The 27791-nt window shown below is 37.8% G+C and overlaps 1 protein-coding gene across 2 annotated transcripts in view; it reads left to right on the top strand.

Moving 5' to 3' along the window:
* The window catches only part of HECTD2 (HECT domain E3 ubiquitin protein ligase 2), a 77351-nt gene that overhangs the window by 13450 nt on the left and 36110 nt on the right, over nucleotides 1-27791 (top strand). For both annotated transcript variants that reach the window (XM_079900252.1, XM_079900251.1), the window contains exons 3-5: nucleotides 23790-23928; nucleotides 24990-25092; nucleotides 25506-25595. In XM_079900252.1, the coding sequence (XP_079756378.1) occupies nucleotides 23790-23928; nucleotides 24990-25092; nucleotides 25506-25595 (332 nt within the window). The remainder of the gene's footprint in view (nucleotides 1-23789; nucleotides 23929-24989; nucleotides 25093-25505; nucleotides 25596-27791) is intronic.

The following is a 27791-nucleotide window of genomic DNA, read 5'->3' as shown; positions in this document are numbered from 1 at the left end:
AATGCAAGGAAAAGTAATGAGGGAACCCATTCCTTCGTATTACTATATATTATAAAGCTGTACCAATGGTAGGGCTACCACCAAGGTAGCCAAATACATGGAGATGGATCAGTAAAACATAGTGTATATAAATGATATTAAATTATTGAAAAGATGGAATTAGGCCAACTAGCCAACTTTTTGAAAACGGTAACTTTAGATTTTTAAAAACTACAAAAGTACTAGAAGAAAACACAGGAAATTGTTTTTATAATAAAATTCTTGGAATGATAGCAATGTGAACAGCCATAAAACAAAAAAATTGAAAAGTTTGAAGGCATAAGAAAGTTTAAAAGTTCTATAGGAATTTTAGAAGGTCATAAACAAAGTTAAAGTAAGATGTCATAGTCAGTGAAAACAAATCCTTGAATCATAGAGATCATTAATAAATCAGTAAAATGAACATTTCATTAGGAAAAAAAGACAAAGTGTATGAACAGACCCATCAAAAAAGGAAATATGAATAATTAATACACGTGAAAGGATGCTCAGTCTCACTAGTATTAAAGGAAGTACAGATTAAAACAAGTAGTTAACATTTCCCTACTCAGTGGCAGAGAATGAAGACATGTGTATCTGTGGGGTTGTCTAGGGAGTGTGAAAATGGGCACTTTTATGAGTAGAGGGCTTGGAAATTGATACAACTTTTCTGGAGAGCAAATTATTTGACATACATTCAATTTTTAAAATGTTCATATACTCGCTGATCCAGTGTTACATTTCTAGGAATTTATTCTAAGGAAATAATGTATGTTGAAAGACCTATGGAAAGAATGTACATTGTTTGTAATAGTGGTATTTGAAGCAATCTAAATGAATTGGTTGACTAAATTATGGTAATCCATATTGTAAATACCATGCTTTTATTAAGACGTGACAGGTGTATAAATTTTCTAGGAGAAATACTTATAATACATTGTAAAATGAAAAGTGCAAATTACACAGTAATAGGTAGAATATGACTCCAATTTTTTTAAGTGTGGGGAAACCTTTTATACTTCTTTGAGCAGAATAAAGAAGTATGGAAGGATACCCACCAGCCTGTTAATGGTTTCCTCAGGAAAGTAGGATTGGGTGGATATTATTAATATGCTCGATTTCTCTGTATAACTCTATATTGTTTTATCACAGGGAATATATACTACTTGCATAATTTTAAGTGCCCCTTGCCCTGTAATGAAACAAAACAAATCTGCAAAGGTTTAGATGTCCCTCACACCTGGACAAAAAAACAACAAACCTCAGAATGTTTAAGGACCTTGTTCCTGGTAAATTGCTGTGTCCATAAGCTGCACATGGCATAAATTATTCTTGCGCATATTTTCTGTTGACACTCCAAAGGATGGCTAGACCTATTCTACACTCTTGCAAGTTAGTATTTATATTGTCTCATTTATCAACCTTTGCCTTTGATAATTTCTTTCTTCTTTTATTTATTTTTATTTATTTATTTTATTTTATTTTATTTATTTTATTTACTTTTTTATACAGCAGGTTCTTATTAGTTATCTGTTTTATACATATTAGTGTATATATGTCAACCCCAATCTCCCAATTCATCCCACCACCACCACCACCACCACCACCCCTGCCCCACTTTCCCCCCTTGGTGTCCGTACATTTGTTCTCTACATCTGTGTCTCTATTTCTGCCTTGCAAACCAGTTCATCTGTACGATTTTTCTAGATTCCACATATATGCGTTAATGTACGATATTTGTTTTTCTCTTTCGGACTTACTTCACTCTGTATGACAGTCTCTTGGTCCATCCACGTCTCTACAAATGACCCAATTTTGTTTCTTTTAATGGCTGAGTAATATTCCATTGTATATATGTACCACATCTTCTTTATCCATTCGTCTGTCAGTGGGCATTTAGGTTGCTTCCATGACCTGGCTATTGTAAATAGTGCTGCAGTCAACATTGGAGTGCATGTGTCTTTTTGAATTATGGTTTTCTCAGGGTATATGCCCAGTAGTGGGATTGCTGGGTCATATGGTGATTCTATTTTTAGTTTCTAAGGAACCTCCATACTGTTCTCCATAATGGCTGTATCAATTTACATTCCCACCAGCAGTACAAGAGGGTTCCCTTTTCTCCACACCCTCTCCAGCATTTGTTGTTCATAGATTTTCTGATGATGCCCATTCTAACCTGTGTGAGGTGATACCTCATTGTAGTTTTGATTTGCATTTCTCTAATAATTAGTGATGTTGAGCATCTTTTCATGTGCCTCTTGGCCATCTGTAGTCTTCTTTGGAGAAACATCTATTTAGGTCTTCTGCCCATTTTTTGACTGGGTTGTTGGTTTTTTTAATACTGAGCTGCATGAGCTGTTTATATATTTTGGAGATTAATACTTTGTCCATTGATTTGTTTGCAAATATTTTCTCCCATTCTGAGGGTTGTCTTTTTGTCTTGTTTATAGTTTCCTTTGCTGTGCAAAAGCTTTTAAGTTTCTTTAGATCCCATTTGTTTATTTTTGTTTTTATTTCCATTACTCTAGGAGGTGGGTCAAAAATGATCTTGCTGTGATTTATGTCATGAAGTGTTCTGCCTATGTTTTCCTCTAAGAGTTTTATAGTGTCTGGCCTTACATTTAGGTCTTTAATCCGTTTTGAGTTTATTTTTGTGTACGGTGTTAGGGAGTGTCCTAATTTCCTTCTTTTACATGTAGCTGTCCAGTTTTCCAGCACCACTTATTGAAGAGACTGTCTTTTCTCCATTGTATATCCTTGCCTCCTTTGTCATAGATTAGTTGGCCATAGGTGTGTAGGTTTATCTCTGGGCTTTCTATCCTGTTCCATTGATCAACATTTCTGTTTTTGTGCCAGTACCATATTGTCTTGATTACTGTAGCTTTATAGTATAGTCTGAAGTCAGGGAGTGTGATTTCTCCAGGCCCGTTTTTTTCCCTCAAGATTGCTTTGGCTATTCGGGGTCTTTCTTCTTTTATTTACATACACACATACAAGCACATTTCATTACCTCAGTCTTATTCTAAGGAGGCACCAGTGCCCGTATGTCACAGTCCTGCAACACACAACAAAACAAACTTATAATTGTGATACCATTATACCATAAATAAATAAAGTGAGCCTATTTGATGGGGGAGAGGAGTTGAGAGAGATGATTTCTATTTTAGACATGAACTAGATACTAACTGTAACCTTTATTTGTATAATATTTACAATTTAGGGAAAACTTTCATGTAATTTTCTTTGAGCAATCACATAAAATAGAATAGGTATTAGAAACGTTGCCATATAGTTTTCTGTTGCTGCTTAACAAATTGTCACAAACCTAATGTCTTAAAAACAACACCATTTATTAGCTCACAGCTCTTTAAGTCAGAGGTCTTGGTGGGTGTGGCTGGGTTTTCTACTTGGGCGTCTCTCAAGGTGGAACCTGGGCTGGACTCTGGGGAAGAATCCTCCTCTGAGGTCCTCAGGTTGCTGGCAGAACTCACTGTTTGCAGTTGAGACTGAGGTCCCGTCTCCTTGCTGACTGTCAGCCAGGGCTGCTCTCAGCTTCCAGGGACCCTCACAGGTTGCCACGGGCTGCCCCCAGGCCCTTTGGCGGTATCCCAGCCTACTGTTTCAGGGCTGGCAGCAGGATCCCTTGTGTCGAATCCCCTTAGTACTTCCAGTGCCTCTGCCTTTGCCTTCTGCAACCAGTGGGAGAAAGCTCTCTGCTTATAAAGGCCTCACATTACAAGGTTTTGCCTACCTGGATAATCTCCCTATTTTAAGGTCAACCAATTAGTAGCCTTAATTAGATCTGCACAACCCCTTTTGTCATGTTATGCAAGGTGATCAGGATGGAACACCAGGAGGCTGAGAATCGTCCAGCCATCTTAAAATTCTGCTTCTCACACCCATAAGAGAACTGGCTCAGACAGGGTAAGTGACTTGGCCACAGTCATGCTGCTAAGTGACAGAACCACAATTCAATCCCACATTTTCTGACAACAGAACTCTTGTTCTGAGAGACAGAGGAAACTCCTGATTGACTTGTTTCTCTTGGCTGATTAATCATATCACATTAATCACACAACTCTAATTACATCATCTCCATACTCCCTAGCTTCCAAAATTAAATAAAAATTTTTTACTTTGACACGCAAGGATATTCGTAATATGACAGCTTTTCAACTTTATCTCCTGTCTTTCTCCTACATACTTACATTTCAACTATTCTCTGGGATGCCTCACACCTTTTTACCACAGTTTTTGCAATTTTTTCCCACTGCCTGGAACACTCTGTCCCCTCTTCCCTACCTGTCAGATCCTGTCTGTTCTTCACAGCTACCTTTTTACTAAACCTTTACTGATTCTCTCTAACCAGATGTAATTCTTCCCTTCTTACAATTTAGGGTTTTTTTTCTCACCTCTTTTAGTCTCTCAACCTTGTGTAGTATCACTTGTGTACTTTAATCTCCTAGACTGTATGTTTCATGAGGGAATAAATACCTTTGTAACCCCTGCAGAGCCTAGGACAGTCCCCTTATTCATCAGGGGATCTTAGCAAGTATTTATCGCATAGGGTGAAACAAGAGAGAACTCGGGACTGGAAAGAACTGTGCAAGTGGGCGCACCAGAGCAGTATCAACAGCAGCCACACCAGCGACTTCATATAGTGCCCACTGCGTGTCGGGCACAATTCCAAGCACTGCACAGATATAGACTCCAGTAGTCCATACAGCAGCCTGAGATAGGAATTATTTTCCTAGTCCAAGGGTAAGGAAACTTAAGCCACAGAGAGTTGTAAGTGCTTGCCCTGCATGAATTTATGTAGCTAATGAATGGCAGAGACAGAAAAAGGAAAAGAGAGTCAAAGGTAGTTTAAAAGAAGGAGAGTTGGTAAAAAGAAAAGGAAATGAGTCCTGAAGGAGCTAAGAGACCCAGGTTGTGCTATGACTTGGAAATTCAAGGGAAAAGAAAATTTAAAGAAGAGGATTTAGTCAATAATGCCATTGGTAAGAGAGGACAAGATGAGTAAGCACTGCGGCAGAGCCAAGGATTTGTTGGTTAATGTGTTTATGGTGACTTTGAGAACAGTTTCAGTAGGATGGGATGAGGAGAATTCAAATTGTAAAAAGTTAAGGGTAGATCTAATTAAGGCTACTAATTGGTTGACCTTAAAATAGGGAGATTATCCAGGTAGGCAAAACCTTGTAACGTGAGGCCTTTACAAGCAGAGAGCTTTCTCCCACTGGTTGCAGAAGGCAAAGGCAGAGGCACTGGAAGCACTAAGGGGATTCGACACAAGGGATCCTGCTGCCAGCCCTGAAACAGTAGGCTGGGATACCGCCAAAGGGCCTGGGAGCAGCCCGTGGCAACCTGTGAGGGTCCCTGGAAGCTGAGAGCAGCCCTGGCTGACAGTCAGCAAGGAGACGGGACCTCAGTCTCAACTGCAAACAGTGAGTTCTGCCAGCAACCTGAGGACCTCGGAGGAGGATTCTTCCCCAGAGTCCAGCCCAGGTTCCACCTTGAGAGACGCCCAAGTAGAAAACCCAGCCACACCCACCAAGACCTCTGACTTAAAGAGCTGTGAGCTGATAAATGGTGTTACCACTAATCTGGTAAGAATCTAGGGGCAGTGGAGACAGCCTTTAGAGTAGCTTGGACTGGAAGGAAGAAAGAAAGAACAGTGGAATTTTTTTTTTTTAAAGCCAAGTCAAAAAAAAATTTTTTTTAACATCTTTATTGGAGTATAATTGCTTTACAATGGTGTGTTATAAAGCAGAAACTAGAACAGTGGAATCTTGCAGGGTAGTGTGGTCAAGCAAAAAGATCTGGCACAGGGAGAGGTTAAAGTTGCAGTAGGAACGTAAAATAATAAAATGAACAGAGAGAATAGGATCCAGGATGAAGATAAGCACAGGGGTTGAGGTGTTGGCTCCAGCAAGGAAAGAAGGGCACCTCTTGCTCAGACTATGGACTTGAGGGAGAGAGGGAGTAGGAGAAGGAAATGGAAGTTTTTCTTGCCATGAGTTTAGTCATCTCCTTGGAGAATGTGTTCGTTTCCTAGGGCTTCTGCAACAAAGCACCACAAACTTGGTGGCTTAAAACAATAGAAATTTGTTCTCTCCTGGTTCTGGAGGCTATAAGGCTAAACTGCAGGTATTGGCCGGGTTGGTTCCTTTTGAAGCTTCTGAGGGAGAATCTGTTCCATGCCTCTCTCCTAGCTTCTGCTGGTTGCCAGCAATTCTTGGTGTCCCTTGGGGCTTGTAGATGCCTCACTGCAATCTCTGCCTCTATCTTTACGTGGCCTTCTCTCCTGTATGTCTTTCTGTGCCCAAATTTCTCTCTTCTTGTAAGGACACCAGTCACTGGATTAGGGCCCATCCCAATCCAGTATGACCTCATCTTAATTCAGTTACAACTACAAAGACCTTATTTCCAAATAAAGTCACATTAACAGGTCCTGGGGGTTTAGGACTTCAACATATCTTTCTGGCTGACACAGTTCAGCCTACAGCAGAAGGTTAGAAACCTTATGAACGCTGAATTGTCTGCTAAGGAGAATGATAGGGAATCAAAAGGAAAGGATGCATAGCCATAACCTTCTTCGTTTGGGCTGTTTGTTCAAATTCCTTAGCTTTTGATTCCCACTGACACTATACTCCATTCTTTCTACACTGCTACTATCTTAATCTCTGAGCCCAGCTCTCCAGCGTGTTGCCCACACCTGCCCATCTCCTCTCTGGGTGCATGTATTGATTCAGAATGTGGTCCACCTACTTGGGCTCCCGCCACTTGTCTGCTTCCCTCTCATCTGCTCCATTATTGTGGAATCTGCAGTCAGCCCGACCCTAAACTTGGAGTATTTGTATATATGTGACTCTATAGGAATAGGCCTGTTAGCAGACTTCCTTTACCATGTTGGAACTCCTAGTGCTGACTTCTCCTAGCTGTTCTCTCTGGATGCCGCTTGAATTCGGCATGGAGTTCATATGTCAAGGCTGCTGCAAAAGAAGTCTTTTATTGAGTAGGGAGTTAGACAAAGTCTTCCAAATGTAAGTGTGTTTATAATTCCATGATCCTTTGCAAAGCCTCTCTTGCCAATAAGTTTGTTTCCTCAAAGATGCCTCATTCTTGGCATTTATTACAATTTCCCTCCCTCTAGCGGGACCTGTGCTGGGTATTCTCTAACAGCTTGTCTCCCCGTCTGATCTTCAAATGGTATTAGAGAAGCTGCAAAAGCCCAGCGTGGGTTTACCTAACAGCTGAGGGATGCCTTTCCTCCCTGTAGATCACATGACTAGGTATGCCTCTCGAGTTGGCTGTCCTTTTAAAGATCAGACAAGTGTGGGAGTTTTACCTACTATAACAGCTGCTGGAGATGATACATCTTCAGAAAAACAATGTAAATGGTAAGTAATGGTGTGGGGTGGTAAGCACTACATCCTCTCTTACTCTTTTGTACCTTCCTTTCTACAGTGATTATGTTCCTGTCAGATTATTTAAAACATCTTTAAACAGCACAGACCATCTTTAAAAGAAAGGAAATAATTCCTCTCCAAACCTTTTAAAATATCTGTGCGCTCTTGGTAATTCAGAAAGAGTTGACATTAACTCTGACAGTGCTCCGGGGCACTGTTCCTCTCCCAGCTCAGTCTGTTTTATGAGTTTACTCTAGAAGAGCCCTGAGGTGACATAATGAACTGTGCAGTTTTTACACGCTCTGGAGAAATGCATCCCATGTTCTTTGCTGCTCTGAAAGAGCCAAGAGAACAGAGTGGTCTTCAGCTCAGATGGTGCTGGATCTGTGTGTGGTGGGATGCTGTGATCTATTCACAGGTGAAGTACCACAGAGTTTTCACAGTTTCTCCAAAAGCAGCTTTAGAGGCAGACAGGGAAACAAACTGTGAGAAGAAACTCAGCACAGGACTTGCCATCTGGGGAGAGAAAAGTACTCACAATAACTGCTGTAGGATTTCCATCTTAGAAGAAGTATCTCCAAGGCCTCAAATGACCCCATTTCCAGGATTCCTGGGAGAATGAATTGATTTTGGACTAAATCTCCAAGATCCTTTTGTAGGTCCCTCAGTAATCTTGGACTTAGCTTTTCTTAACCATGCCTATGGGAGCGATATATCTGTCAAGAACTTAGAGTACCTTGCTGCATTAATTTGTTGATTCGTCTGTCTCTTTACTAGTCTATAAACTCCTTAAGCTTCTTTTTGGAGAGGGAAAAGGCTAGTCTAATTTTTTTTATATTAAAGTTAATTTTTTGAATGGGTAGCACACTTCTGTGTTTCAAAAATCAAAACTATAAAATTAGGTATGTTTCAGATGTCTCACTTTCATACTCTTCCCTGCTGTCTTCTGTATTCTTTCCTGTGTTTCTTTATGTAAATGAAAGCAAATATAAATATTCATTCTGATTTTCCACTTTATCTTAAAATAAATTAACTACCTACACATTATCCAGCACATTGGTTTTTTTTCTTAATGTACCCTGGATAGCTTTCTATGTCAGTACATAAAGAGCTTCCTTACTCTTTTTTTATAGTTATATTCCATTGTATTGGGCTTACTAAGAGCCTATTAAAATAAATTAGTTGTTTTTTTGTCTTTCGCTATTGTAAACAATGCCACAATGAATGGCTCTGTACATATGTCATTTTGTTCCTGTGCAGGTTTATCTGTAGGATTTCTTAGAAGTGGAATTGTTGAGTCCAACAGTAAGTGCCTTTGCAATTTCTGGGTATCTCCAGGATCCAGTGTCCATGGTACACAGAGTCTTTACTCAGTAAATAATTTACTGAATGAGGAAATATATGGGAGGTACTTTTTCTGGGTTTCTGGCCAGTTCACCCTGTAACCTATCTCAAGGCTACAATAAGATCTCTAAGATACGTCCAGTATAGGGCATCTATTCTATTAGAGATAACCTTGTATAAAAAGGACTTTTGAATATTTTTATAACTAGACCCATAAAAGAACATTTTATGTATGCTTTCATTGTAGTTTTACAAACACACATACCATTGAACTTAGTAAAAAGTACATCTCCAAACACTAATGAATGTGTCACTTTATTTGGCTCTGATGGCTAAAGTCCTGTGAGTCAGAGTGGGTTTTTTTTTCCCTTCTTTCTTCCTTTCTCTCTCCCACCTTCAATTTTATTTTTTGCCAAATGTTCAGAAAAGTCATCCTATAGACAAGGATGTAAACACCACCTGTTATGAGTAATCCACTCTGGTCTCTCCCTGTTTCCACGGCTTGCCACTACTGAAGTAGTCAGAAGCAGTACAGAGTACTGAACTGCTAGAGGGATCCTTCAGATTGTAGCTCGCTTATTGTCTGCCCAGCACTCGCAGGTTGTCAATTATGATACTAAATAAGAACTGCGTCTTTGAGTTTACTACTACTAGTAGCTGTCATTGGGACCTTAGACGTTAAACCTAGCCCTCGAGACCCTTTGTTTACTCATCTATAGACTGAGAAAATGGAGAATTATGAGTTGTAAAATATCTTCTACACCTGAGTTTTTTGATTTAAAGGGTTAATTTTCCAACATACTGATTTTGTTTGATCCTTGTTGAGTTTTGTTTGACATTTCATAGTTTACTAGCACCTACTTCCATGTAAATTTAGGATTCAGTTTTGCTACTTGTTTTTATACATGATAGAAAGTTCAGCTTTATTCTGTAATCTAGTCATACAGCATTCTGCCACATTTTTGATCCTCAGAGAGCCACTAAAGCTGGCCCAGGTTCAAAGGGAAAAGAATTAGACTCCATCTTTTGATGGGAGGAATATCAAAGAATTTATGGACATATTTTAAAAGTACCACCTCATGCGAATTGTAAGATGCAGATCCAGAAAGAGAAGCCAGGTCTTCTGAGGCTTATTTCAGAACTTTTTCCTTTACCCTGTTGTAGGACAGGAGGTTGTAACTAAAATCAGGTGTTTAAATGACATATTCATATTAAGTTTCCAGGCTCCTTCAATTTTTCTATTATAGGTCATTATATTATATTGTATAATAGAGAATTTTTACCTGTTTTGGTCAGTTTATAAGTCCTGTCCATTTTGTTCTTAAAAGTTTTAGAGATGGAAGTTAGAAATTATTGAACCAGTGGTTTTCAAACCTATTTTTGTTACTTTTATTTTCGGAGCAAAATACTTTTTGAAAAACAATTTTTCTCAGACCATCATTATATTAAGCAGAGAAAAGCTGAGCTTCCCTGAGTAGACACGTCGACACAGCACCATTCCCCTGAGGTGGCCCTTGAAGTTCTTCTTAGGAGCCTTGGGAACAACAGACTTAGGCCATCTGTTTCATTTTATAATGTCACAGCTGAGACCCAAGGAGTTTCATTGACTTGTCCACGGTTATGAAAGTTAGTAACCTAGCCAGCAACAGGACCTAGGGCCTTACTTCCAAGGCTGGTGCTTTCTCCATTACTTATTACTTATTTAATTACAAATTATTTGAGATGACACTTAGGGTATAGCATTTTGCAACAGTGTGTCACCAGCAGCAAACCTTTATATCAGTGTTTCCTCTCCAGCAGTAGGGGGTTAAGGAACAGAGACCCAGGTGACTCCTATTGGACACCTAACCTACATAGAGACTCTTGTTACCTTTGATGCTGCTCTTGCTACCTGTGCTGGCCGACCAGGAACTGTCTTCAGTCTCCTAATCATATGACCAGTTTACAGTGTCAGTCTTCATCCTGGTGGTGCAGCTGTGGAAAGCTACATATTACTCATCTCCAACCAGAGTCAACCTGCACTAGCTTCTTGAAAACAGTGAGCTGGTAAAATTTGGCTAATAATCTCACACCCATGTATATCATTATATTATGATCTTCACATTTTTAAAAATACACTACCAGCCCCCACCATAACCCTTATTCTTCTTGCATGGTATTAAGTGTTTTACTTAATGTTTCTAAGCAACCAAGTAAAATTGGCAACACTATATTAAAAGAAAGGGAGAATGATTACCGTTTATCAATTTAGCACAGAGTAGTCCCAAGTATTGGCTGAATGAAACCTAAATGACAGGTTCACTGGTAAATATATTTTGACTTTTCTCAGTGTATTACGATATTCTGTATTGCAAAGAAAGCTGCATATGATAGAACAAAGATCTGCCTGTTCTATTTATAATATCGGTTTGAGATTTAATTAATCCTTCATCACCACAGTTATTGATTTTCTCTTTTGAATTAGACTTTAATAACCATCTGTGAGAACAGGCTGAAAGCCTGTCTCTGGAAACAATGCCTTGATATTCGGGGACGTGAGAGCAGCTGTGAGCTGTTATTCTTCCTTTCTTAATAGCTGAATGTCACATCCTGTAGATTGGCTTTCATTCACTAATGTGAGCAAAGGAGTCTGCCTTTCTTTCTGACTCAAGTCCCATTAACATCGTACGTTAGCATTCTGCATTACTCTTCAGTCCAAGTTACCTTCCAAACTAAAAATAAATTCCATCTAGGCCTCTAATTCTAACCTCACCCTATAATCCTCTCGGCTTTGGCATTGCGATTTCTCTTATGTAAGAATCTCCCCACTCTCAGTCTTTGCCAAAATCCAGTTCTCTTACTAAATAAAATTTCACTCTTCCACCTCAGTATGGTATTAATAAAAATGAGTGGGTATAAAAATGTGTATATATGCTCTATGAGTGAATAAGTTAATTTATATATGAATGAGTTTGTTTGTTTCTAATAGTGGGTGTTTATAGCCAGGTTGAGAAAGGTGTGCAGGAAGAGATAGGAAAGGGTAAGCCTGGTGAAGAGGAAGAGAAACTGTAGAGGAGCCTCAAAATATAATAATAAAAGACTGGTGTTGGAGAGAGGTTCTTGTCTGCAACATTCTTTCCCTTTAATAATGATTGCCAAACATAACCCATAACAAATAATTTACAGAGATACCAAATTTTACTCACTAATAAATTGAACTTCTGTCCAATTTGTGCTTAAAGTACAAATTGCTAGAAATTAGTTATTTCCACATTTAATAAAGGGTTTAAAACTCAGTTATAGAACTAAATTAAAGAAATTTAATCATCTGTTTTATGTTGTCGGCATCATTGTTCTCTCCTTAAACCACTGAACAACATTTCTCAGTGTGATCCTCAGACTTGCATGTTAGAAATGCAGATTCTTGGGCCCCACCCCAGACCTACTGAATCACAAACTTTGAGAGGGCCTAGTAGTATTTGTTTTAGTTCAACAAGGTCTTCAGGTGATTCTGATAAACAGTAAAGTTTGAAAACCGTTGCTGTTGAGTATAAGAAATTGGCATCTCTGTACTATCTTCTAATGTGAAAGGTTATTTTAAAAGATACTCTTGGGACTTCCCTGGTGGCACAGTGGTTAAGAATCCGCCTGCCAATGCAGGGGACACGGATTTGATCCCTGGTCCGGGAAGAACCCACATGCCACAGAGGAACTAAGCCCATGCACTACAACTACTGAGCCTGTGCTGTAGAGCCCACGAGCCACAACTACTGAGCCTGCATGCCACAACTACTGAAGCCCGTGCACCTAGAGCCCATGCTCCGCAGCAAGAGAAGCTACCATAATGAGAGGCCTGTGCACCGCAACAAAAGAGTAGCCCCGGCTCGCCACAACTAGAGAAAGCCTGCACACAGCAACAAAGACCCAATGCAGCCAAAAATTAAATTAAATTAAAAAAAGAGATACTCTTAACACTAATAAAATTTGAAGTCAGTGATAGATCCAAAGTTAGCTGCTTAATTGGGAGAGTGAATAAGGAAGGAAGGAGGACCTTATAGCTGTGTTACTGCTGTGATGATTGATGATTCTGTTTGCTTAATAGAAAATATATTTTGATTACATTAGAATGGAACTACATTTCATTATTGTAGAATTTAGAATCTATAGAATATTCATCTATTCTATTGGTTTGGAAGTATTAATACTTGACAAAATAGTTGACCAAAGTAAAATGCTTAGTGGATAGACTCAGCAGCAGAATGGAAGAGACAGGAATTAAAGAGCTGGAATATAGAACAATGGAAATTACCCAGTCTGAATAATAAAGAGAAAATAGACTGGAAAGAAAAAGAGAATCATCTCAGAGACCTGTGGGACTATAACAAAAGACATTACATTCTTTTTTTTTTTTAACATCTTTATTGGAGTGTAATTGCTTTACAGTGGTGTGTTAGTTTCTGCTTTATAACAAAGTGAATCAGCTATACATATACATATATCCCCATATCTCCTCCCTCCCACCCTCCGTATCCCACCCCTCTAGGTGGTCACAAAGCACCGAGCTGATCTCCCTGTGCTATGCAGCTGCTTCCCACTAGCTATCTATTTTACATTTGGTAGTATATATAAAAGACATTACATTCTTGTCATTGGAGTCTTAGAAGGAGAGGAAGAAGAAGGTAGGCTGCAAAAGTACTCAAAAAGTAATTGAAAGCTTCCTGTACTTGGCAAGAGACATGAACCTGTAGGTTCAAGAAGCTGACCAAATCCCATACAGGGTAAACCCAAAGAAATCCTCATCAAGTCATATCATAATTAGACCTCTGAAAACTAAAGACAACGCAACAAAATGTTTAAAAGCGGCCAGAGAAACAGGATACCTTTACTGCTAGGGGAAAACCCTTCAAATAACAGCAGATTTCTTATCAGTAACCATGGAGGCCAGAATGAAGTGGCTGGGAGAACTCCCAGCACAGAATCCTACACCTGGTGAAAATGTTTTTCAGGAATGGAGAGGATATCAAGACATTCTCAGATGGAAGAAAACAAATAGAATTTGTTGCCAGTAGATGGTCTAACAGAGTGCATTAAGAGGTTCCCTAAACAGAAAAGAAACAAAAGAAGGAACCTTGAACATCAAGAAAAAGAAATAACATGATAAGCAAAAACTAGGTAGTACAATAGACTTTCCTTTTCCTTTTGTGTTTTCTAAATTATGGTTGACACTGGAAACAAACATTATAACACTGGTATGGTTCTAAATGTATGTAAGTAAATACTTAAGAGAATTATAAACAGAGAAGTGTAAAGAGATGTAAAAGCAGGTACAATTTCTACACTTTACTCCAGCTGGTAAAACGATGACACCGTAGACTAAAATAAGTTAAGTGTATGTAATGTAACATCTAGAGCAACCTTTCGGTAACGCTACAGATAAATCAAAATGGAATTCTAAAAAATGTTCAAGTAACTCACAGGGAGGCAGGAAAAATAAGAACGACCAAATAGAAAACAAAAATATTAAATGGTAGAACTTAAGCCCTAACATATCAATAATTATATTAAATGTAAATGGTCTAAATACATCAGTTAAAAGACAGAGATTGGCAGAGTAGGTTAAAAACATGCCCCAACTATATGCTGTCTACAAGAAACTCAATTCAAATGTAGCAATATAGGCAGGTTGAAAGTGAAAGGATGGAAAAAGGTATACAGTAATGGCTATATTAATATCAGATAAAGTAGACTTAGAACAAAGAAAATTACTGGAGGCAGAGAGGGATATTATGTAGTGATAAAAAGGATGATCATCAAGAAGATATAGCAATCATAAATATGTACATACCAAACAATAGAGTTATAAAATATGTAGAGCAAAAACTGGTAGAACTGAAAGGAGAAACAGAAAAATCCACAGTTGGGTGTTGAAGTCTCTAACTGTAACTGTGGGTTTGATAGACCTAGACAGAAAAATCAGCAAAGATATAGAATATAGAAGAACTCAACAACATCATCAACCAACAAGATCTAATAGACATTTGTGTTCCACCCAACAACAGTAGAATACACATGCCTTTCAAGTGCCCACAGAATGTGTACCAACACCACATCCTGGACCATAAAACAAATCTCAGTAATTTTTAAAAATTGAAATAATGCAGAATATGTTCTCTGACCACAGTTGCATCAAATTAGAAATAAATAACAGAAAATAAAAGGAAAATCTCCAAACACCTGGAAACCAAACAACATACTTCTAAATAACCCATGGGTTAAAGAGGAAGTCTCTAGGGAAATTTTTTAAAATGAATGGAACTGAATGAAGATTAAAATACAGCATATCGGGCTTCCCTGGTGGCGCAGTGGTTGAGAGTCCGCCTGCCGATGCAGGGGACACGGGTTCGTGCACCGGTCCGGGAAGATCCCACATGCCGCGGAGCAGCTGGGCCCGTGAGCCATGGCCGCTGAGCCTGCGCGTCCGGAGCCTGTGCTCCGCAACGGGAGAGGCCCGCGTACGGCAAAAAATAAATAAATAAATAAATAAAATACAGCATATCAAAATACTTCTAAAGCAGTTTGGAAAGGGGAAATGTATAGCAATCAATGCATGCATTAGGTAAAAGGGAAAGTTTCAAAACCAACATCTAAGCTCCCACTTTAAGAACCTAGAAAAAGAAGATCAAATGAAATCCAAAGCAAACAGAAGAGAGGAAATATAAAGATAAGAACAAAAAATCAGTAACAGAGAAAAGAGAAAAATCAGTGAAGCAAAGAGCTGGGCTTTTTTTTAACAAATGAATAAAATTGACAAACTTCTGTCATAAAATTGACAAAAAGAAGACATAGCTCATCAATATCACAAATGAAATGGGATATCACAACAGACCCTACAGGCAGTAAAAAGGGTGGGCAGGGGATGCCACAAACAACTCTGCATAAATTTGACAACCTACGTGAAATTTACCAATTCCTCAAAAAAATACAAACTACCACAACTCATCCAGTATGAAGTATATAGTTTGAATAGCCCTATAAATATTAAAGAAATTGAATTCACAATTTTAAAACTCTTAAAAAAGAAATCAGGTCCAGACAGTTTTACTGGAGAATTCTACCAAATGTTCAGAAAAGAATTAACACCAATTTTATCCAGTGTCTTCCCAAAGTAGGTAAGGAGAGAACATTTCCCATTTCATTTTATGAAACTAATGTTACTCCAACACCAAAACCAAACAAGTATAGTAAAAAAAAAAAAAAATTATAGACCAATCTTTAACAAAATATTAGCAAATAGAATTCAGCAATATATAAAAACAATTATACACCATAATCAAGTGGAGTTTATTCCAGAAATGCAAACTGTTTCCATATTTGAAAATCAATCAATGTAATTTACTATATTAGCAGTCTAATAATACAAATCATGTGATTATATCAAAAGCATTTGACAAAATTCAACACCCATTCATGGTAAAAAAAAAATAAACAAAACATAAAACAAAAAGAAAGTCTCAAAAAATAGGAATAGAGGAGATCTTCCTTAACTTGGTAAAGAGCATCTATAAAAAATGTACAGCTAACATTTTACTTAATGGTGAAAGACTAAATGCTTTCTCCTTTTAAGATTGGGAACAATGCAAAAAAATGTCTGTTCTCACCACTCTTATTCAACATAGCATTGGAAGTTCTAGTCAGCAAAATAAGGCAAGAAAAAGAAGAGCCATCAGATCAGAAAGTAAGAAATAAAACTGTCCCTATTTGCAGATGATATAATTATCTACATAAAAAAATCCCCAGAAATCAACAACAAAACTCCTAGGACTAATAGACGAGTTTAATAAGTTGAAGGATATAACATACAAAAACCAATTGTGTTTATGTTAGCAATAAATACATGTACACTGAAATTTAAAATATATATCATTTATAATCACATTAAAAAATAAAATACTTAAGTATAAATCTAGCAAGCATTACAAGACTTATATGCTAAGAATTACACATTGCTAATGAAAGAAATTTTAAAAGACTTAAATAAGTGGAGAGACATACTGTGTTCAGGGATGGGAAGACTCGATGTAGTAAAGATGCCAATTCTCCCCAAATTGATATACAAATTTAATATAATTTGTATCAAAATCCCATAAACCTTTTTTTTTTTTTTTAGCAGCTATAGACAAAATTATTCTCAAATTTATGTGGAAGGGCAGAGGAACTAGAAAAACAATTTTGAAAAAGAATAAAGTGGGAGAAATCAGTCTACCTGATTTCAAGATTTACCATATAGCTACAAGTAATCAAGACTGTGAGGTATTAGTGGAGGGATAAATACAGGGATCAGTGGAATAGAATAGAGAGCCCAGAAACAGACCCATGTAAATATGCCCAGTTACAATTTGACAAAGGAGCAAAAGCAATTCAATAGAAGAAAGATAGCCTTTTCAACAGTTGGTACTGGCGTAATTGAACATGTATAAATATCGACCCAGATCTCACACCTTATACAAATATTAACTGAAAATGGATAACTGACTTAAATATAAAACTATAAAACACTTAGGGAAAAAAAAACAATAGGAGACAATCTTCAGGATCTAGGGCTAGAAAAGAGTTCTTAGTCTTGACACCAAAAGCACAATTCATAAAAGGAAAAAATTGTAAAATCTGACTTTTTGGTGATGGCCATTCTGAGTGGTGTGAGGTGATACCTCATTGTGGTTTTGATTTACATTTCTCTAGTAATTAGTGATACTGAGCATCTTTTCATGTGCCTGTTGCCCCCATCTGTATGGCTTCTTTGGAGAAATGTCTACTTAGGTCTTCTGCCCATTTTTTCATTGGGTTGTTTGTTTTTTTTGATATTAAACTGTGTGAGCTGTTTGTATATTTTGGAAATTAATTCCTTGTCAGTCGCATTGCTTGCAAATATTTTCTCCCATTTCATAGGTTGTCTTTTCATATTATGGTTTCCTTTGCTGTGCAAAAGTGTTTAAGCTTTTAGGTCCCATTTGTTTATTTTTGTTTTTATTTCCATTACTCTAGGAGACAGACCCAAAGAAATATTGCTGTGATTTATGTCAGAGAGTGTTCTGCCTATGTTCTCCTCTAGGAGTTTTACAGTATCCAGTCTTATACTTAGGTCTTTAATCCATTTTGAGTTTATTTTTGTATATGGTGTTAGAGAATGTTCCAATTTCATTCTTCTACATTTAGCTTTCCCAGTTTTCCCAGCACCACTTAGTGAAGAGACTGTCTTTTCTCCATTGTATATTCTTACCTCCTTTGTTGTAGATTAATTGACCATAAGTGTGTAGGTTTATTTCTGGGCTTTCTATCCTGTTCCATTGATCTGTGTGTCTGTTTTTGTGCCAGTACCATACTGTTATTACTGTAACTCTGTAGTATAGTCTGAAGTCAGGGAACATGATTCCTCCAGCTCTTCTTAAAAAACTAAACATGCAATGACCATTTAACCCAGCAATTGCCCTCCTGGGCATTTATCTCAGAGAAATGAAAGTTCACCCAAGAACCTATACACGAATGTTTATAGCAGCTTTACTCATAGTAACTCCAAACAGATGTCCTTCAATGGGTGAATGGTTAAATAAACTGTAGTACACCCATGCCATGGATTACTGCTCAGCAATGAAAAGGAATAAACTGTTCATACATGCAACAACCTGGATGAATCTCTGGAGAATTATGCTGAGTAAAAGAAAGCCAATCCCAAAAGGTTACATATATGTGATTCTGTTTATATAGCACTTTTGAAATGACAACATTATAGTCATGAAAGAACAGATTAGTGGTTGCCAGGGATTAAGCAAGGTGGAGACAGGGGGAAGTAGGTGTGGCTATAAAGGGTACCATGAGGGCAACACGGTGATGAAATGTTCTATATCTGACTGTCTGTGTCAGGGGTACATGGGATGTCTCTGTATTATTTCTTACAACTACATGGGATTCTACAGTTATCTCAAAATTTAAAAAGTTTAATTATAAAATTAAGTATGGCAACTCTAGAAGTTTAGGGAAAAACAGTTTTTTGATCCTCCGATGTACAGAATTTGATTAATCACAATTCTGGTTCATGACACTGACCTTGGTCCATGCAGAGCTCTATTGGTTGCTTTATTTTAATAATAGAGATATGAAATAGTATAATATAGTATAATATAACATATTACAGTGTCATAGTTTATTTCCACTGCATGCTGTGTAAATACTGTGTTGTCTAAATATACCACAATGTATTCAATTCTCTGAGTAATGGATAACTGGATTATTTTCAGATTTTTTTTCCTGAAACAATACTTTTGTGAATATTCTTGTATATGTCTTCTGAGGTACTTATGCAAAATTTCTCTTGGACATGAGTTTAGGAGTGAATTGCTGGAAATTATTACCTTTTTTTTTTTTGCGGTATGTGGGCCTCTCACTGTTGTGGCCTCTCCCATTGCGGAGCACAGGCTCCGGACGCGCAGGCTCAGCGGCCATGGCTCACGGGCCCAGCCGCTCCCCGGCATGTGGGATCTTCCCGGACCGGGGCACGAACCCACGTCCCCTGCATCGGCAGGCGGACTCTCAACCACTGCGCCACCAGGGAAGCCCTGCTTTTCAGTTTTTTAAAGTGTTTGTGGCAGTTAATACACCTACCAACAATACGTGAAATATCAAATTAATCTACATCCTCTCTAACATTATCATACTTTTTAATTCTTGCCAGTTGAGTGGATATAAGATTGTGTCTCATGTTCTTTATTTGCATTTTCTTAATCACTAATGAGACTGAATGTCTTTTGATGTGTGTATGGTATATGTGTTTCTTTCTCTAGAATGCCTGTTTGATTCTTCTGCACATTATTCTATTGGATTATTTCTCTTTTTCTCAATGATTTTTAGGAAATATCTCTCTATTCTTGGTGCTCATCCTTTGTTGTATGTGTTTCAGATTTTCCCTCCAACTTGTAACTTATATTTTTAATTCAAGGTATCTTTGATGATCAGAAGTTTTTAATTTTAACATAGTCAAAAATGTCTGTTTTTTTTATAGTTGCACTTTTTAGTTTCTCTTAAAGAAACATTTCTCTGTCCCGAAATCAGAAGGATTTTCCTATTCCTAGTTTTTAAGGTATGAGATAGGAATCCAACTTCATTTTTTCCCCATGTGGTTAACCATATTTTCAAATCCTTTCTTTCTTCCAATGATCTGCCATATATTTCATATATTGAACTTTCATGTGTGGATGGATATGATTCTGGGTTCTCTAGTCCACTGGTCAACTTATCTAATCCTGTGTCTGTAAAACACTGCTTTTTACAGTGTAAAAAGCAGTAAAACTGAAAACTTTTTACAGTCTTAATCTACACTGAATCTGTAGATTGCTTTGGGTAGTAGTCATTTTCACAATGTTGATTCTTCCAATCCAAGAACGTGGTATATCTCTCCATCTATTTGTATCATCTTTAATTTCTTTCATCAGTTTCTTATAGTTTTCTGCATACAGGTCTTTTGTCTCCTTAGGTAGGTTTATTCCTAGATATTTTATTCTTTTTGTTGCAATGGTAAATGGGAGTGTTTTCTTAATTTCACTGTCAGATTTTTCATCATTAGTGTATAGGAATGCCAGAGATTTCTGTGCATTAATTTTGTATCCTGCTACTTTACCAAATTCACTGATTAGCTCTAGTAGTTTTCTGGTAGCATCTTTAGGATCCTCTATGTAGAGTATCATGTCATCTGTGACAGCCTCTTCAGTAAGTGGTGCTGGGAAAACCGGACAGGTACATGTAAAAGTATGAGATTAAAACACTCCCTAACACCATACACAAAAATAAGCTCAAAATGGATTAAAGACCTAAATGTAAGCCAGAAACTATCAAACTCTTAGAGGAAAACATAGGCAGAACACTCTATGACATAAATCACAGCAAGATCCTTTTTGACCCACCTCCTAGAGAAATGGAAATAAAACAAAAATAAACAAATGGGACCTAATGAAACTTAAAAGCTTTTGCACAGCAAAGGAAACCATAAATAAGACCAAAAGACAACCCTCAGAATGGGAGAAAATATTTGCAAATGAAGCAACTGACAAAGGATTAATCTCCAAAATTTACAATCAGCTCATGCACCTCAATAACAAAAAAACAAAAAACCCAATCCAAAAATGGGCAGAAGACCTAAATAGACATTTCTCCAAAGAAGATATACAGATTGCCAAGAAACACATGAAAGAATGCTCAACGTCATTAATCATTAGAGAAATGCAAATCAAAACTACAATGAGATACCATCTCACACCGGTCAGAATTGCCATCATCAAAAAATCTAGAAACAATAAATGCTGGAGAGGGTGTGGAGAAAAGGGAACACTCTTGCACTGCTGGTGGGAATGTAAATTGATACAGCCACTATGGAGAACAGTATGGAGATCCCTTAAAAAACTACAAATAGGGCTTCCCTGGTGGCGCAGTGGTTGAGAGTCCGCTTGCCGCTGCAGGGGACACGGGTTCGTGCCCTGGTCCGGGAAGATCCCACATGCCACGGAGTGGCTGGGCCCGTGAGCCATGGCCACTGAGCCTGCGTGTTCGGAGCCTGTGCTCCACAAGGGGAGAGGCCACAACAGTGAGAGGCCTGTGTACCCCCCCCCCAAAAAAAAAAGAAACTACAAATAGAACTACAATACGACCCAGCAATCCCACTACTGGGCATATACCCTGAGAAAACCATAATTCAAAAAGGGTCATGTACCAAAATGTTCATTGCAGCTCTATTTACAATAGCCAGGACATGGAAGCAGTCTAAGTGTCCATCATCGGATGAATGGATAAAGAAGATGCGGCACATATATACAATGGAATATTACTCAGCCATAAAAGGAAATGAAATTGAGTTATTTGTACTGAGGAGGATGGACCTAGAGTCTGTCATACAGAGTGAAGTAAGTCAGAAAGAGAAAAGCAAACACCGTATGCTAACACATATATACGGAATCTAAGAAATAAAAAAAAAAAAGGTCATGAAGTACATAGTGGTAAGACAGGAATAAAGACACAGACCTACTAGAGAATGGACTTGAGGATATGGGGAGGGGGAAGGGTAAGCTGTGACAAAGTGAGAGAGAGGCATGGACATATATACACTACCAAACGTAAAATAGATAGCTAGTGGGAAGCAGCCGCATAGCACAGGGAGATCAGCTCAGTGCTTTGTGACCACCTAGAGGGGTGGGATAGGGAGGGTGGGAGGGAGGGAGACGCAAGAGGCAAGAGATATGGGAACATATGTATATGTATAACTGATTCACTTTGTTAGAAACTAACACACCATTGTAAAGCAATTATACTCCAATAAAGATGTTAAAAAAAAAAGAAAAGAAATGAATAAGCAACAGGTATTCATTGGAAAGCTCAGGAGCCCAGTTTGAGAACAAAAGCTGAAACTGGGAGGGGTTTTGCCAAGAACAGGTGAATGCAGAGGGCCCATGCTGAGATCTGAAGGGAGCAGGTAACCCCTGTGAACTCTCCAAACTAGGGATCCCTTCCAGGAAGGGGGGCGGAGGGGCGCATTCTGAGATTAGAATCAAATTTGAGCATCACTGGGACAATAAAGATTAAAGACAGAGATCACCTGAACAAAAGTGGAAGAGGGAAACAGGGCCTGGAAATCCCAGAAAGAAGCTACCATGTATTTGAGTTCTACATAAAAACAAAAAAAGGGGGTGCTACACCTCCTTCTGAAAGTTTGGGAAGATTAATTTCAAATAAAATTGGCTAGAGAAAAGAAACAAGGTCAAATTCTATAATTTTTAATTACAAAATTGTATTATAATAAAAAAGAATAAGAAACAGAATAACAGCCTCTTGAACAATGGGAGCACATCAGAAACACATGCCCACAAAAGTAGATAAAATACTATTTCAAAATGAGCTAAAGCTCATTAAGAAAATGATATGACACTTGAAAGAATGCCATAAATCAGAATTGCAAAAAATGAAAAGTGAGGTGACAATAAAGGAAATAATTCGATTTTTTTTTAATTTTAGAAATAAACTAGAAGGAACACAAAAGCAAACAAATGTAACAGATAATGCCTTAAGAGAACTAGAAGGTGAGAAGAAGGAAGTATTTAAAATTTTAAAAAGAAATGAGGAAAGAGATAAAAAGAAACTGAGAGAAATTAAAATTAGAATAGGCAGAACAAGAAAGGGTTGGTAGCACTATTCCTTGACTGGTTAGTGGTTTCAGAGGTGTTTGCCTTATAGTAATTCATTAAGCCATACATTTGTTTTGTGAGATTTTTCTGTGTTTGTTTTATTTTACAATTAAAAGGTTATAAAATGCAACAAAAAGGAAAACGATGAACTGGCGGATATTTGGAAAAAAAGAAAAATACATAAAATGTTCATGCAAATTGATGATAAAATGCTAAATCTCCAATAAAGAATTGCAGAGGATATAAATAAATGATGTACATACACAATTGACCCTTGAACAACATGGTTTTGAATTGAGTGGGTACACTTAATGTGCTGACTTTTTCAATAAATTTCGATAAATACATAGTATAGTACTACAGAATCTGTGTTTGGTTGAATCCGCAGATACTGAACCACAGATGTGGAGGGCCAGCTGTAAAGTTACATGGGGGATCGGTGCCCAAACTCCACATCAATAAAGGGGCAAGTGTATTCAAAAGCTAATAAACACTAAAAACATCTAGTCTCAGTGAAATAGTCCCTGAAAGAAAATTTATGGGAAGGGAGGCGATGAAAGAAAAACTCTGTATTGTATCTACAGATAACTTTTAATGTCAGATACAGCCTAATTTATCTGCTATGGGTGAAGTTGGGTAGGTGGCAACAGACCCTCCAGTAAGTGCCCTTCAGTGTGCTGGGTGTTTCTGTTATATGATCCCAAGGGAATGCAATACAAAATAATCCGTTGTTTTCTGTTCATGTTGAGTTAGCCTGGCATTTTATAATTTGGAAAGATTTTATGATCAATTACATTGAAAACTTTTTTATCCTTCACAGTGAGAGACCTACCACCAATTTGCCTTGATGTTAGACAGAAACAGCGCACCTCTACAGATGCTTTATCATCTGAAATGAAGACCCCAGTTCTTCCAGAACCCATCCTTCCCGTTCAGCCAAAAACTATGAAAGACTTTCTGTAAGTTTCGGCTCACTGTTACATGTAGACACATAGTCATCTGCATGTCAGCACTTTACATGATTTAATATTTTTGTGTGAGAAACTAATTGAACTTGTGGCTCATTATAAAGTATTAGCCAAGAGTGAAGACACAAAAGACTACCTGTCTCAAGTTGAAGGTGAAAACAAACATATAATTAACCAGTAAGGGATAGATAATGTTACAGCAAAAGACACTAAATAAGAGAAAATGAGTCAAAACAGGCAAGAGAGACTTCCCTGGTGGCACATTGGTTAAGAATCTGCCTGCCAGTGCAGGGGACACGGGTTTGAGCCCTGGTCCGGGAAGATCCCACATGCCGTGGAGCAACAAAGCCCGTGTGCCACAGCTACTGAGCCTGCGCTTTAGAGCCCGTGAGCCACAACTACTGAGCCCACATGCCACAACTACTGAACCCCACGCTCCTAGAGCCCATGCTCCACAACAAGAGAAGCCACCACAGTGAGAAGCCCGCACACCACAACGAAGAGTAGCCCCCGCTCGCCGCAACTAGAGAAGGCCCACGTGCAGCAACGAAGACCCAACACAGCCAAAAATAAATAAATTAATTAATTTTAAAGAAGAAAAACAGTCAAGAGGAGGTAAAGGTGGTAATAAAATAATAGAACGTGACATATAAATCATAAAAACCATGTTAGTAGTAAAAACTACTAAAAAACCCAAATGGACACTTGAAGGACTAAGTGGGAAAGAGAAGGTAGGGACAGAATGTAAACAAAATCTGTCAAGAAATTTGGCTCTGAAGTGAAGGAACGGAAGGGTGATAATTGTAAGGAGCATGTCAAAAATTAACTTTTTAAAAAGCAAATAAATGGGGAAGTTGAAGCTGGATTAATATCTTAATGCAATTAAGAATTATAAATTCATAAGCTACCTTTACATTAACTGGAACACATTTCTGTATTCAGCTTCATTATTTCAAGTTGCATGTTGGGTGACATTTATCTATAAAGAATTAATGCTATTTTATCTGAATAACATTTTTATCTGTTATGGCTAATAAATGTTTTTATTTTAGGGAAGATGTAGAAAAAGCTAAGTCATCAGGAGATTGGAAAACAGTACATGATTTTTATCTCACAATGTTTGATTCTTTCCCAGAACTAAATGCTGCATTTAAGGTAATGATACATAAAGCACATTTTTCACTTTTAGTTTAAATTTTCCAAAAAAAGATACTATAAATTAACTTCTTTTTCTACCCAGTATTGGCTTAAGCAGCTGTTTAAGCAAACATAAATAGGTATTAATTCTGAAATTGTATGTATCACAAACAAGTATTACTTAAGTGATATCTTAAAGATTGTTTTTATTTGTACTAATGTTAATGTTTGACTCCATTCTTTCAGTTTTAAAAAAGAAAGTTATTAAAATAACCCTTATATATTTATTTTTAGCAATCTTGCCCTGACAGTCCTTTTTTATCATCATACTAGGAATATTAGAAATTATGTAGGAATAGTTATGGTTCAGATATTACTTAGATTAGTTCTTAAAATGTTATATACACTTGGTTCTTTAATTGAATTTGCAGAAAGATGCCTCTGCCTCGTTTAATACTATCGAAGACTCTGGGATTAATGCTAAATTTGTGAATGCTGTATATGATGCCTTACTTAATACTGTAAGTATTATTTATGAACACATGCAAATAGCATAATTGTTTGACTCTTCTGTATTTTAAAAGCAGCCAGACAAATATTGTAAAACTCACCTTGTAACATAATTACATGAGAAACTCTGATATAATTTTTGGTAAATTTAGTTGAAATTCTCAGAGAGTTAGATTATTTTATTCTTATATTTTTCTAATTAAATGAAAATTCAGTAGAAAATACTTTTATGTTCAGTCCTTATTTAAAGGCTTGCTAAGATAAAAATCATGCTTTACTGACTCAGCAAAAGGAGGTAAATTATTTGGTTGTATTGGAATTACATTGAATCTGTAGATCAGTGGTTCTCAAATTTTAGCATGTATCAGAATCACAGAAAAGGCTTCTCAGTATTCAGTAGGTCTAGCATAGAGCCCCCAAATTTGTGTTTCTAACAAGCTTCAGGATATGTTGATTCTCCTCATCCGGGGGGGCTCTCTGTGGCCATGTGAGTTTGAATTTCATTGTAATTATAATTGAAAGTCATTGAAAGATTTGTGTTTCTAACAAGTTCCAGGATATGTTGATTCTTCTGATCCGGGGGCTCTCTATGGCCATGTGAGTTTGAATTTCATTGTAATTATAATTGAAAGTCATTGAAAGATTTTAAGCTGGGAACAAAGGGATGACGGACATGATTTATAGTTTAGAAAGATCTCTCTGGATGTTATGTGGAGGATGGTCTATAGTGGGGCAAGAGAAAGGAGTTAGGAAGGCATTGCTGAAACCTAAACGACGGTCAGTGTTTGGACTAGGGTTTTGGCAGTGGAACTAGTGAGACGTATTCAGACTCTGAGTATATTATGGAACAGAGCTAAACATACTTCTGTAGATTGGATGTGGGACTTGAGGGAAGAAGGAAACTGAGTAGATGGTATTGCCATTTAATTAGATGGATGGGGCTCAGCTATCAGCAGAGAGAAAAAAGGTGTTTCAAAGAGGTAATAATTAATCCTGTCAAATGCTGCTGAGAGATTTAGTAAGATTTGGACAGAGAATTGAGCACTGTCTTTGATAAGGTGAATAATTGATGACTGAGTTTAATAAGAGCCGTTTCCGTGAAGTTGTGGAAACAAAGCCTACTTGGAATGGGTTGAAGGGACCATGAGAGGAGAGGAAGTAGAGATAGTGAATACAGACAGCTCTTGGAGAGTTTTGCTGTGAAGGGAAGCGGAGAAATTAAGGGTTAGCTGAAAGAGTACATGGGTCCAAATGAAAGGTTTTTAGCATGAGCAATATATTAGCCAGGGTCCTGGCAGGAAACAGATGACACACTCTAACTGGTAACCTGGAGAGGACTGTTTACAAAAGTATTAGCAGAACAAGGGAGGCCCTCAGGAGTAGTACTGTAGAGTGAATCTGGAGATGAGCTGTCGGGGGGAGAGGGCTGCCTTACAGGAGATGAGGGGCATAGCCAGCCCATGGTGACCTTGCAGGGAGGGCATTGGGGGAATAAATACCCCAACTTTCCTCTCTTCCCTCTTCTGTCAGTGTTCCCTATGGCTGAATCCAACCAGAAGGCAAAAAAAGGCAAAGGAGTCTGGTTGATGTAGTCCTTAGTAGTCAGCCTCTTAGGGCATAGATCAGGGTGGAGAAGAGTGAAAATGCAGAGACACATCTGTGCAGATGGTATTAGGATGTAGTGTTCTACTGATGGGAACGACCTAGTAGTGTGGAAGACATGGATGATATGGGGGAGATAGAAGAAAACTGAATAACCAGGTCCTTGACAAGGTGAGAGAGGATGGAGCATAGGGCTCAAGTGAGGGGGTTGGGCTTGGTCAGTTGTAGTGCAGGTAAATGATTAGAATAATAGTGGCAAGATGAATCTGTTCTCATTTGGGTGCATCTGTTTTCTCTCTAAAGTGTGTGGCAAGATCAGAGCTGAGAGTGATGATGGGAAGGAGGTGTTGGAGGTTTGAGGAATGAGAAAAAGGTTTGAAATAGTTGTCTTGGAGAGCAGGGAAGTAGATGAACTAGGGAAATGTTGAAGGACTGTCAGTGGTGTTGAGTGTCCTTTTGAGATTTGTGACATAAACTCAGTGTGTCTAGTCAGCACATTTGTGTGATTTTTCTCCTGCAGCCTTCCATTGCTCTGGGGTGCTGTTTGCCTGCTGGGTGTGAAGGGTCACTGCAAGCAGAGGAGGAGAAAGGAATGATGTATTAAA

Source organism: Stenella coeruleoalba, assembly GCF_951394435.1.
Source record: "Stenella coeruleoalba genome assembly, chromosome: 16".
Lineage (NCBI taxonomy): Eukaryota > Metazoa > Chordata > Mammalia > Artiodactyla > Delphinidae > Stenella > Stenella coeruleoalba.
This window is presented reverse-complemented; position numbering and strand designations above follow the sequence as displayed.